This window comes from Astatotilapia calliptera, chromosome 10 (genome assembly GCF_900246225.1).
Source record: "Astatotilapia calliptera chromosome 10, fAstCal1.2, whole genome shotgun sequence".
NCBI classification, from domain to species: Eukaryota; Metazoa; Chordata; class Actinopteri; order Cichliformes; family Cichlidae; genus Astatotilapia; species Astatotilapia calliptera.
Genome location: NC_039311.1, coordinates 13,188,525 through 13,201,192, shown reverse-complemented (window position 1 = coordinate 13,201,192; position 12,668 = coordinate 13,188,525). Strand labels below are relative to the sequence as shown.

Sequence of the window (12,668 nt, the reverse complement as noted above, 5' to 3'; positions counted from 1 at the left end):
TTTCCACTAATGAGCAGTTTAGAGCCTTGCTGACATTTGGTTGTTTTAAGCAGACACACAGACATAATAATTATATCTTAATTATTAGTTAGAATAACATTATTATATGTAAGGTCACCAGAAAAACGGCTAAATAAATGTGACCAGGATACAGTGATGGAAATAATTATTTTGATCTTCACTTACAAAGAAATTAACAGTCTCCAAATTTGATGGCAGTTTTATTTTAACCGAGAGAGAAAGGATAGAGGAGGATTTTAATAAAGAACCCAGAAAGAAAACATTACATAAAAATTATAAGATGATTTGCATATCATTCAGTGAAGTAAGTATTTGAGCCCCAATCAAAACATGATTTAGTACTTGCTGGAGAAACCCTTGTTAGCAAGCATGGTGGTAAGAAGTTTTTTTGTAGTTGGTCACCAGGTTTGTGCACATCTGAGGAGGGATTTCGGCCCGCTCCTCTTTACAGAAACTTTTTTAGGTTTCTTGGCTGCAACTTGGAAACTCAAAGGTTCAGCTCCCTCCACCAATTTTCTATAGGACTGAGAGAGTTTGGAGAGTGGCTAAGCTACTCCATAATCTTAATGTGCTTCTTTGTTGCCTTGGTTTTGGCTACTGCCATGCTGGAAAAGTCATCCTTGACCCATCTTTAGTGTTCTGGGTGAGCAAACAAGGGTATTGTCCAAGATTTTATTGTACATGGTCCTGCTCATTGGTCCCTCAATGTGGTGAAGTCGTCCTGTACCTTTAGCAGAAAAATAACCAAAAGCATAATGTTTTCACCTCTGTGCTTGAATGTAGGAATGGTGCTCTTTTGATCATACTCAGCATTTCTCAAACAATCATTTCCCCCACTCTATACATGGTTACTGATCAGTAATTAGTGCAGGGGTATTGTTAAGTATACTAGAAAGTGTAATTAAATTGTAGTGCTTAATAAATCCATTGAAAAACTCATTTAAGTTACACGCTCATATGTTAGCCGCTCTATGCCCCGCTCATTCTTTCTCACATGCTGCGACAGGCACAGTGAATGAGGTACGGAAAAATCACCACAGGCTGAAGTGTTTTCATTTGCAATCAAAGCGCTCTTTGTTCCAGATCAATGCATCAGCTGATTGATAATAAGACTACAATCTAATGGATTATTCAAGAGTATGAAAAGGTGGAGGTTGCAGAAAGGTGATTATTGGAGAATCTGAGTGCATTTTAATGAATGCATACATTATTTTTACACATTTTGTCATTGTAGACTGTAGCTGTTAACTCAAATAACCACCCATTACAACCAAGGCATGCAGAAGAGGATCTCTGAGTCACAAGACAAAGTCACAAGACTCATCAAAGACTCAAAGTTTTTTTGTACTTTAAAAAAAGTACAAAAAAACCAAACATATTTTACAGGTAGCCTGTCATTCAAAAATGCATTTATGTCTTTTAAAATGATTTACATACTGTGAACAAATGTGGCTATTGTTTGTCTATTTGGTCATTTTCATTGCAGAATTGATCCATCTTTTACTTTTTTCAATAGTAAAAACTAATTAAAAATATTTTTTATGTATTGTTGTTATATTTTATTTAATTTTATTTAACATATTTATTTGTTTTTTTCTAGTTAACTTTACATGGTGTAAAAAAAGAAATTCCTGACCTTTGGGATAAATGAGGTATGTGTTGTCTTATTTATTTGTCAGAGTCCTTTTAATTTTTGCTGTTTGAGCTGGAATGTCATTGGGCAGCAGGAACACCGATCTCTGCTGTACCTGTGAAAAAACAAATCACTTCCATATTTCAACAACATTAGCCTCTCACATTAGCTCATCTTGAAATTTCCACTTGATTTACCACAATATTCAAACTCCAAATTCAGACTTCTGCTTTTGTAAACTAAATAAATAAATAAATAACCAACCTAATTATCATACTTTATGTGCGTCCCTGTCTCACTAATTTCCAACATGTGATACTTTTCATTATGAATATAGCTCACGAATGTTTTTAAATGGAAGGCTATGGTTCACCTCACAAAGTATTATCCAGGCATTTCAGTGTCCAGGTGCTTCAAATAAAAAAAGCTGTCTTAAAACCATTATTTAGTAACGGAAGTTTTAAGCCAATGAGAGAAGATTGCCATACTCTTCCGCCAATGGAAAGTGTGGATACTCCGGCTTTCCTAGTAAGCTACAACTGCATTGGATAAAACTAGGAAGGAGGCTTCAGGGGTATAAGTGGATTTGAGGGCTTGGAAGGAAAACAAGGACGCAAGGTAACGCTATATCGTTGTGGAAGGTATGGAATATGCTTTATAAAACTTTGCAGAGTATAGTTAAACTGCCTACATTAATGAATATGTTATACTTAGTATATTAAGCTCAACACATACCGGGTTGTCAGTTAGCCATAGGCATCTGTTGGTGGTGGTAGATCAACCAACCAACCAGACCAACTAATAACTAAACCAACTAACTTATATTAGGACCACAGTCCTTTGCGCCGTCACTGGTTAAGCTAATGTCGCTATGGGAAGATTGCTTAAGAGAAACTTACGCGACAACCACAAAGTCGACTGTCGTGATTTGATGTTATTTTAAGCTAGCAAATGTTAACGATAGGGTTAGCCTAGCTAGTTAGCATTAGCCTGTTCCCACCGGAGGTGTACCGACAGTATGGAGTCAAACATGGCCAGAAAATGAGCAAAGCTCCCATTTGGTTGCCTTGTCTGTTAAGTCTGAACAGCTGTCGCAGTCCGGCTAATGGAGACAGACGTGTTTAAAGATAGGAGCCTGAAGCCTTTGCTAGGAACAAAGTCAGTTTTAGTTTCTCTCCCATACATCACGATATCAAACCTTGAGCTTTAAAAGGACTAACCTCACCTTCTCCACACGTCTCTCCGACAGCTCGGCACTTTGTGGTGACAAACGTTCGTCCCAAATTAAACCCTGTCACTAAATTAATTCTTAAACAGAGGGAATCAAAGTTTTAGGAAAACTTCTCAAATATCAAAAACTTTTGAGCTAAGCTTTTGAAACAATCGCGATGACAGTTTGCTCATCTTTTCTTATTTTAAAGGTGATGCTGCTGTATTTTAAACGAGCACGAAGATTGTTCTCTCAAGTAACATAGACTGGAGCTATATTTAGCATTAATTAGCCTAGTTCAGTGTAAAGCAACAAGTTGTGATGTAACTGTAACATTTTAGCAGCGGATGGGGTCAAAGAAACACCCATTCACCCTTCTGTCAATCTATTTCAGCTTTCAGCTACAAAGTAACATGCATGCACACGCACTTTGTTACTACCAATTATTTAAGATGTTAATGTAAGTTTAATATCGTCTAAGGTGAAACTATATGAGGGATTTGTGTGTGTGTGGTACATCTCAGTTGAGGAGAATAAGCGTTCAGATGGTGCATTGCCATGTAACTGAATGTTTGTGTCAGCTGACATGGGGTAAAGTGGATTAAGAAAAGATCAATGCCTTGCTGGAGAAGCTTTCTTAAACTGGCTCGTTAAAGTGTGCAAACTTTAAAACATGATAACGTAAGTTCAGTTTAAAAATGCTGTTAATACTGTCAAAACTTTCCTAAAAGTGCTGAATTAAAAATCACCTAATTAAAAAAAGTATTATGGCATTTTCTGAACTCCAGAAAATGCCATAATGTGTGTGCTTCTTGGAGAAGGGTTTTAACACAAATATTTTGCTTTTGAGGTGTGGTTTTTGGCGAGGGTATGGAGCACCCTATACACAGAGGGGAGACGATGCCCGTCGGACTGCACGATAGGTATGGTAATGCGGCCTCATCTTGCATTTTTGTTTTTATTAATATGCCTATGAATTTTATATTTTGCTCACAAAACTTACCAAAAATTAAGGAATGTTTAACATACGGTGTAAGCAATGTTTAAGATTTTCTTTTCCTTCTCTTAGAATAATATTAAATGTAACCAGCCAAAATTAGTCGTTTTTAAAAAAAAGCATCTTCCAATAGAGAATTGATGGTGGGCCATTTTTAAACTGTAGGTAATGGTTGGTTTAAATTCTGGATAGGAATGGCTTCTACCTGGTGTTAATTAAGTAGTATTTATTACATGTTAAGGAATTAAAGTATTAATGCATTAGTATACATAGGCCAGGACTGAAAAATACTGCTAAAACCCCTGAGCCTCTCCAGTGACTCTAATATATTATTTTGTTCTCCAGTACTTTACCTTTTACATCTTGCCTGAGTAGCCTGTGTGTAATAGTGGCTTATTTCTCACTAAACAAGCAGTATTTTCACATACTCATAGTTATTTCATACTTTTCTATATATACTCAAATTGGATTTTAATGGTATTTATAACTGGACTTGGTAATAATTGAAAACAAGCAGTTTCTTTGTTTTGTTTTGTCTTTGTTTTTGGTTTTTGTTTTTTACCCCCATCAAGTTGAGTCAAATGACTCATCAAGCTGAGTCATTTGACTCAACTTGATGTGACCTAATATGGACCAACACTGGGTATAACTGTGGTGGATGGTGCCCTCTGTTTTCGGTTCCTGGCGGGACTTAAAGTTAGAGACGGGCATAACTATTTTTAAAATCAATAGTGACACTCATGCATGCAGAGATGACAGAATTAGTCTTTTGTCCTCATTTTAGCTTCTTCCACTGTTGTTGGATTAAGACGGCACAATACCTACTGATTTGAATGGATAGGTGTTAAAGAGATTTATATAAGAAGTCGGAGCTTTTTGTAGATTTACTGTTCATCTTTTGCCTTTGTAGCTTATAACTTTCATTTTAAGCAAAAGCGATAGATGAAGAGATAAGGAAGTCAAACTGTGCACCAAAACTGTTGGTATTTGTGTTGCGGTTTCACTCTCGGTTTCATAACTGCTACAGCTCTTTGATGTGGTACTAATAGAATTAAGATGTGCACGTTTCTGTTGAGATCACTGATAGAAGACAACAATTTCATAGCAGGTATAGAAGAAGAAGGTACTTTCAGCTGGTCCCTTATTTCCCGAGGGTTCACCACACCACATGTTTGATTTGGCACACATTTTAGGCTGGATGCTCTGCCTGATCTGATTCAATTCAACTCAATTTCAGTTAAAGTCAATGAAATTTTTTTTTATATAGCGCCAAATCATAACATCAGGCGCTTTATATTGCAAGTTAAAGACCCTACAATAATACAACCTAAGTATTATTAAGGTAGTGACCACTTTTATTGAACTTGAAAATTGATCATCTTTGGTGTCTTAGCACCAGCATTTCACTATCGATAAAAGTAACTTATCCAGGCAAAATAGGGAGTAATTTTAACTTCCTGAATAATGCATGCTACAAAAACAAAGTTTAAGTGAGCCAACTGAGTCATGGTAATTTCAGTTCTATCTCTAAAAAGCTTCAGAGCTGCTTATTTTCCAGGTAACAGATGTTTGCATTTAAAGGCCTGATTAACTGGTCAACCACTTTTACCAAAAAACATTTTGATGTGTAGATAGAGAGCATCTAGTCTTTTTAATAGAGCATCTAAACCCTTTGTCTTTCCAAAACATCAATGACAATATTGATTCTCTGGAGAGGGAACATTTTCCTTTGCCTCGTTGTTTTTTATTCTAGCCTGTAGCAAACAATTTCAGATGTATTTTATTGTTCCTAAGGCCTTCGTTTAGCACTGAAGAAGCTTTGAATACTTGTTGAGATTGTGAAAGATTTGTAAGCATGCTTATATTTGATCTTTAATTGCTTTCGAGACTGTTTAACATTGGCAGGGTCGCACCTGAAAGAAAAGGGTGAAGTAGTCGTACATGCCATAAGATTGCATCTAAGCAACACAAAATTTAAATGGAACACATAATTATAGTTCTAATCAGATATGCTTTGCTTTAATAATGGGGCGGTGATGCTGATGCCTATTAATTTACACAGCAGACATTTTTCCCCAGCCTTCCTCCTTGGCTTTGGCTGCAGCCTTGGTGTTACTTTTAGCTGGAATTAGATTAATTTAATTCCTCATATTTATTTGAGGTTGTTTATTTTTTTAATCCTGCCAGTTCAGACAGCCAGTTTCTCAACCGTGACTTCTTTGATTAAAATTTAGTTAAATTTGAGTAGGTTAAACTCCCTTTGGACAGCTATGGTCTGTAAAAGGCGCTCGAGAACAGAACTGAGACTGTGTGGAGGTGGATGAGACACACCACCAAATGGATGGGCAGTTGGAGAACACAGTTGTGAGTGTAAAGTTAAGGCGGACTGCTGACTGTCTCTCCACAGCATAAGCTATCAGTAACACATTTAGAAAAGCCTGTTTAATAAATGAAAGAAGCTTAAAAACACCATGACTTCACTTCTCCTATGGTTAATTGCTTTTGGATAATAATCAAATTGTATTTAGCATAGAAACCTTGCTGTTCACAGTTCATTCATGTAAAATAAAATCTTTACACTGGTGTGGAATTATTGTATTGCTGCCATTTGACATGGACAGCTCTATTATGTGGGGGTTTGCAGTTGTTGGAGGAGAGTGATAGAATAGGACTGTGAATAATGGGTGTAGCACTGAGCCTTCAGGCTTTGACAGAAGCGGCACGATGACTGCTGCCCTTGGTTAAGACGCAAGGTCATTCTGCCAGTTACAGCGTAAGGTGTGATGATGGGGGTTGTAATACAGATGGCACCGCCAGTTGAGGAGAAGAAGAGAGGGGGAAAAGGGTCATGACCGTTATATGTATTTCAGAATGCAAGAGGAGAGAAGACTATTTAAAGATGTTATTGTTTGGCTAGTGCTGGGTTTGTATGTCATATGCAGGAATATCCACTACAGAGGGGGTGCTTGCACACACATGCAGCGTAGCTGAAATTTGACACAAGAACAGATTAAGTGGACAAATATTCATCTTTTCTGAGAGGGACTTTGTCACAAAATCAGCCACCAGAAAGAATTTATGCTTGAACACTTCACATGAAGCCTTTCCTGTAATAGCGGTACAGTGCACTCTTGGCCACTTGAAACTGCAGCAGTCTGATGGTGAGTTGAGGTTAGACAAAAATAACACAGAGAAGAAAGATTTATTTTGAAATGCTGCTACTGTTGTATTTTTAAAGAAGTAGATATTACATACATAGACATATTACGTTTTAATATTTTTTTTTTTTTGCAATGATCCAAGAAGTCTATCTGATATAACCGATTTGCAGTTTAATTAACACACAAAAACACTGTTTTGGAATTGGCCTCTGGTTGGCTCTCGGTGCTTTTCGCAGTCTCTGGCAAATAAAAAGTTAGAAGAATCACAAAATGTAATGCTAAGTGTTTTGAATTCTCCATATTCATATATGGCAAAGGTAGCATCTTAGGTGGACGTCTCACTCAGACCTCAGATACGCAGAGAGTGGTGAAGGATTTAAGACTAATTATGACTTGTGCGAGTCGAATCTGTGGAGAGCCTATTTTGTAGTCCACGCACAGGGCTGGTGACGTTGCCAAAATTTATGCTTGTGCTGTTGTGTCTCTGTTGTACTGCAGCTTTGCCTCCAAAACACTGGTTTGCAATCAAGTTTCTGTTTAAGTTGATCTAGTCCATTCAAAAAAAAAAAAAAAAAAAAATAAGGGCAGAAACAGGAGTTGGAAGAAATAAGAAGAAAGGATTATACTGATGAGGTCAATCACAGTCATGTAGTTACATTTCCAGGGGGAGACAAGGGTGTGCGGTTACCCAGTAACTATGGTGTAGATGAAAATACAGGTGTACATTTTCACTGTTAGTTTGCCACAAGCAGGGAACATAAGTGGCCAAGTAAATGTGGCTCCATGGTGGAGTGGTTTACAAATTCACCTACCAAGTAAAACATATCCAGTTAAATCCCAGGGGCAGATGTGTATCCCTTTGGGGTTGTGTCAGAAAGCTACCTGCTGTGGTGACCCTTTTGAATTAGGGAGCAGGTGAATGTAGCTGAAGTGGACAAAAATATCAGCTGAACAGCTGAGGGTGAGCAGGTGTTAAGTCATTTTATGTCTTTTTTTCAACTTTTTAAAACTACTTTCCCCCCCAAAAAATCTTTTAGTTTGTTATTATGTGTACCATTTAAAAAACCAAAAAAAACCAAAAACTAAGACAGGCAATAACAGTACGATAAAAAAAATACATGAAAAAACTTGAGGGCTGTTTTTTTTTTTTTTTTTTTTTTTTTTTTTTGTCTGAACCACAGCTGTTAAATACAAAATTTTCAGATTGCTCCGGCTCCGTAGGGGATAAGCTTACGCCTGGAATAATTTCTAAAACAGTCGTATGATAATAATGGTAGAAAGATGAAACCCCATCTTGGCTCCAGATAATGATTTACATTCTGACTCCTGTTTGGTAAAATAGATTTTTGTCAGCAGACATCAAATCGTGGAGCCTTAACTGGCTAGATACTGAATAGAGAACAGGATGATGATCAAAGCTTCGTGGACCTAAGCCCCCTGCTGGTTTGATTATTTCCCATTTGCATGTTGAGCAAACGATTAATCTTCCATGTTTTGCCACAGCAGACCTCGCAAAGGGTGTCGAATGTCCATTCTTTATAATAGAAGCAAATTATTATTTATTTATATATATATATTTTTTGTAATATGTGGTAATGTAGGGCTTGTAAATGGCATGTTTATGTTGAAGTACATGTACCTGTTCAGGTTAGTTCTATTGTTTGACCACTTGTGGACATAATGTGCACATATAATGTGTGTAGCTATTTAAAATATTTGTGTGTGTTTTTCAAATAAGAGTGACTTTTGGTCAGTTTTCCTAGTTTTCACAGCCCTTGTTGTCAGGTAGATAAATAATTGATTTGAGTTGGGGAATGTTAATCAAATTAGATATGTTCATTAAATGCTTCATTAAATGAAGTGTTAACTTTCAAGGGCAGCCCTGTTGCATATGTATAACTGTGCATAGCCTTTAGATGGATCTGCCCTTTCTGACTGTGGAAGCGGGCATAGCATAAACTGTGGTTGCATTTATCAGCCAATCTGTGGCGCTAAGGATATGTCTCGCTGTGCTGTAACTACTCTGCACTGTTTCTATGACCTCCCAGCCAAGAAAGCGTAGGTAAGACAAATGACTTACCCACGCAGCACAAGAGTTCAGAACCTGCAGTATGCACAGCCATTTCAGTTCGCAGCAGAAACCAATGTGTCAAAGCCTTTTAATCATGCCCGTGTCCAAAGCACAGCCATGGCCACAGCCACAATCACAGTGACAACTCTGTCGTCCCGTGACCACAGTCTGACTCGTACAGCCTGAGCAGCAGTTTTTAGGCTCCTCTAGTTAATTGCAGAGGTAGAAAATTATGCTATAGCTAAAAAGCTGGCTGTAGTCCGTAACGTAATATTCTATAACATCAGTGTAAATCTCAGCTGTCGATGTGTTCGATCATCTGATCTATTAATCAGATGGATTGTAAAAGGTGTTGCATTGTATCTCAAAGGTATTGTGACCTAAAGCAAAGCCTACTGGGACTCCTTACAGCAAATCCTTTGCAGTTAATGACTGTCTGAAGTCTTGAGTCAGAGCATCTTACCAAATGATGTTTCTTCCTGTGGAATGCATTGCCCTGCCTTCACTGCATCTAGCACCAGTACCTGCTTGTTTGTGGGTCTTGTTTGTGCCTTCCGTTTTATTTCTTTCAGTAAGGGAAAGGTGGGCTTAGTTGGTTTGAAGTTAGATGATTGGCTTGTCCATTTAAGAGCATTCCACTCCTTTGCCTTAATAAGCTCTTGGGTTGCTTCCATGGTTTTAGGTCATTATCCAACTGCACCACCAATCGCCTTCCAATCAGTTTTGTGTGGGGGATAATTTAAGAGGAAGAGAACATCAACTTGCAGTTCACTCCAAATCCCTACATGCTTAGGTTTGGTAAAGTGGAACAGTTCAGGTAGTGTAGTTAAAATTTTGATCAATTTGCGCTCTTTCTGTACTGTTAATTTAAAAGGCAATGGGAATATGAATATAGTGGCCCATGTCCAGTACTTAGTATATAGAACTATATAGTTTAATCAGTGACATGCCCATCTCTTGAGACTGGATCCTTTGGTTGTTTTTTTGTTTGTTTGTTTTTTAATTGACTTGTATATAGGGCTGGGCCATATTATACCGTTCACGGTAATACCGGTATAATGTTAGGCAACGATAGGAAAATGAAATATCGCGATAGAATGGGAGTAAAACGCGCATGCGCAGTGCCTTTGTTTTCATACGCACATGGCCGATTGTTGAGTGAAACAGATGAACCAGAATTGGTTTGTAAAAATGGTGCAACTTCCGTGATGTGGAACTGGTTTGGTGTTTGTCCGTCAGATACACAACAAAGCACATTTTTTTTGCAGAACATGCAAGCGGCCGTTGTTATTGTCGTATTTGTCGGACTAAGATGCTCTTAAATCTGGGAGTAATCTGGGTCCTAAACTCCGTATACTTCAGGTCAAACAACACTGCAGCATCACTTAGAGTTAAAAACTGTCTAAATTCTTTCATCTTTAATAAAACGATCAGCATTGCTGCTTTACCAGGTGTAACTATAAAGTTTAACTTCCAGGCATCCATGAAAACAAAAGTTATTACATTTAACGGAGTTAGAAGTTAGCAGGAAGCTAGCGGAAGTTAGCTCGCTAGTTTCGCTAGTTACCTAAGCATGATATTGCATGTTCTGACTGAGAGATTTCTGAAAAAAATCAAACGTACAGCTCTGCTATCACTTCCAACATAAATGAAGACAGGAAACTAAACAGCAGTGACGTTTGTGGGGTTACTGAAGTTGGGCTAGCTGGTATATAATGATGTGCTACGTGATCGCTAGCGACACAGCTATGTTAGCATAACATAAACAGTGAAGCTGGAGGACGAACACTAACACTTTTCCACTTATAAAAGTTAACGTGAAGGTTCTTCATGGTTAGAGACAAATGCAATCGCATGGCAGGATGCTGTAAACGGACCAAACTTCAGTCAGGAGAACAACTGAGATAATCCATCCACAATACGAGGTTAGTCATTAATATACTGCAACAACATGGGAATAGAGCAGCTGCCAGAGAATTCAACATTAATGAATCAATGGTACAGAAGTGGAGGAAGCAAGAAGAATGAGTTTAATAAAGTTTGATTTATCTGATTGCTTTGTTTCGCTTAATGTGCCTTATAATCCCGTGCACCTTATGGTGCGAAAAATACGTACTGCACACTGCAGTTTAATGTTGCAAAGCACCTCTTTTTAACTTCAGTGGATATTAAACATGGTTATGCTCAGGATATGTCAGCCCATTTCTACTGGAAATGCCTTTTGGTTAAACTTTCAGCAAGGAATTTGCATTTGCACTGTTACATTTTTATAAAGCTTTAATGTACATAAAAACCAGCTTCTTGTTTAAGTGAAAATAAATGGAAGGTTGTCTTTTTGCGCTAGTAATGTTGTGGAGTTGTATTTTGTCTCGCATCAATTATATCGTCGGTTATATCGTTATCGCAAATTTTCAAATATATATCGTGATAAATATTTTTGGCCATATCGCCCTGCTCTACTTGTATATATATTTTTCTTAATCTACCATCCTTGTATTTGCACCGAAAGCCAAGAGCTGTAATCACAGCTCATCTAACAAGGTGGCACTGTTGCTTAGCTACTGGGCTATTCACTACCCTGAAAGGGTGATGAGAAGGCAGGGCTTCTTCCCCCTCCTACCACGAGACAACTGTGAATGCAGCAGGGCAAGTAGTCGTGGTGGATGCAATCTATTGGCTTCTCAGTGCTGCCGCTAAAGTCACAACCCCGACTGTAGCCCGCACTGCCTTTACCAGTGTATTTCTGTAGCTGCTGGTGCCGCTGCTGCTCTCCCTCCCCCTTAAATGGTGTGGGCAGAGTGGGATGGAAGACTGCATTGGAAACCTTTTCATGGAAATGGTCTTTGCTGTTGGTATTGCTGTAGCACCATTCTGGTGACAACAACATGCCGTTGAAATGGAAAAGCGGTTCTCCTGTCAGCTGGAAATTCCCAGTGCCAGTTCTTAAGACATCCAGGTCCTCACCCCTTTCGCCTGCTTACATGTGAGTAAGAGCTGAATAGCATTCAAGATATACAATTGCAGCAGCGCATATGGAGATGCAGTTATTTGCTTCTCAGTTTCTAATATTTTATTTTATGTTATTTTTTTTAAATGAGTGTGACACCGTTGTTTTTGTTGCAGCCCTAATTATGCGATTAAGCCTTGTAGTGTGTCAAGAGATTTCCCTTGTCCAAGATGAATTTTATGGTTTGCTGGGAGAGTGCCTTGCTCTCGGGCAAAAGGACTCATTTTGCTGCTTGTCTGGACACAGCATGCTCCACATCCCCGACTCTTGCCCTCTCCCTGTGGCTGTGTTTATTTGGGAACCGGGGACTCAGCAGCTTGGGAGGAGCCTGCCTTTGTCAGGATGTCTGGCGTGCCCTGGTTTAGAAGCTATTGTCATCTGCTACTGTTCAGGAAGGAGGAAGGGGGAAGGGTAGATCTGGAGTGGTTCACACAGTCCCTGCCATCATCTCTCTTTACATTTTTTTTTCTACCTGTAAGTGTCTTGTTTGACTTTCTGAACGGTAACGGGGTTGGTTTACAGATGGTAAGAACAATTTTGGAAGTGACAGTTTTCAAGACAACCTTGG

At 38.4% G+C, this 12,668-nt stretch overlaps 1 protein-coding gene across 6 annotated transcripts in view; it reads left to right on the top strand.

Annotated features, from left to right (window-relative positions):
* The first annotated feature begins 2,188 nt into the window (after nucleotides 1–2,188).
* Nucleotides 2,189–12,668, top strand: part of klhl13 (kelch-like family member 13) — a 43,672-nt gene continuing 33,192 nt past the window's right edge. The window contains exons 1-2 of one of the 6 annotated variants that reach the window (XM_026182834.1): nucleotides 2,190–2,295; nucleotides 3,715–3,787. In XM_026182834.1, coding sequence (XP_026038619.1) covers nucleotides 3,735–3,787 — 53 coding nt within the window. In that variant the 5' untranslated portion in view covers nucleotides 2,190–2,295; nucleotides 3,715–3,734. Of the gene's footprint in view, nucleotides 2,296–3,714; nucleotides 3,788–11,739; nucleotides 12,077–12,668 lie in introns of those variants that run through there. The other 5 variants (XM_026182835.1, XM_026182836.1, XM_026182837.1 and 2 more) reach the window with 5 other exon arrangements.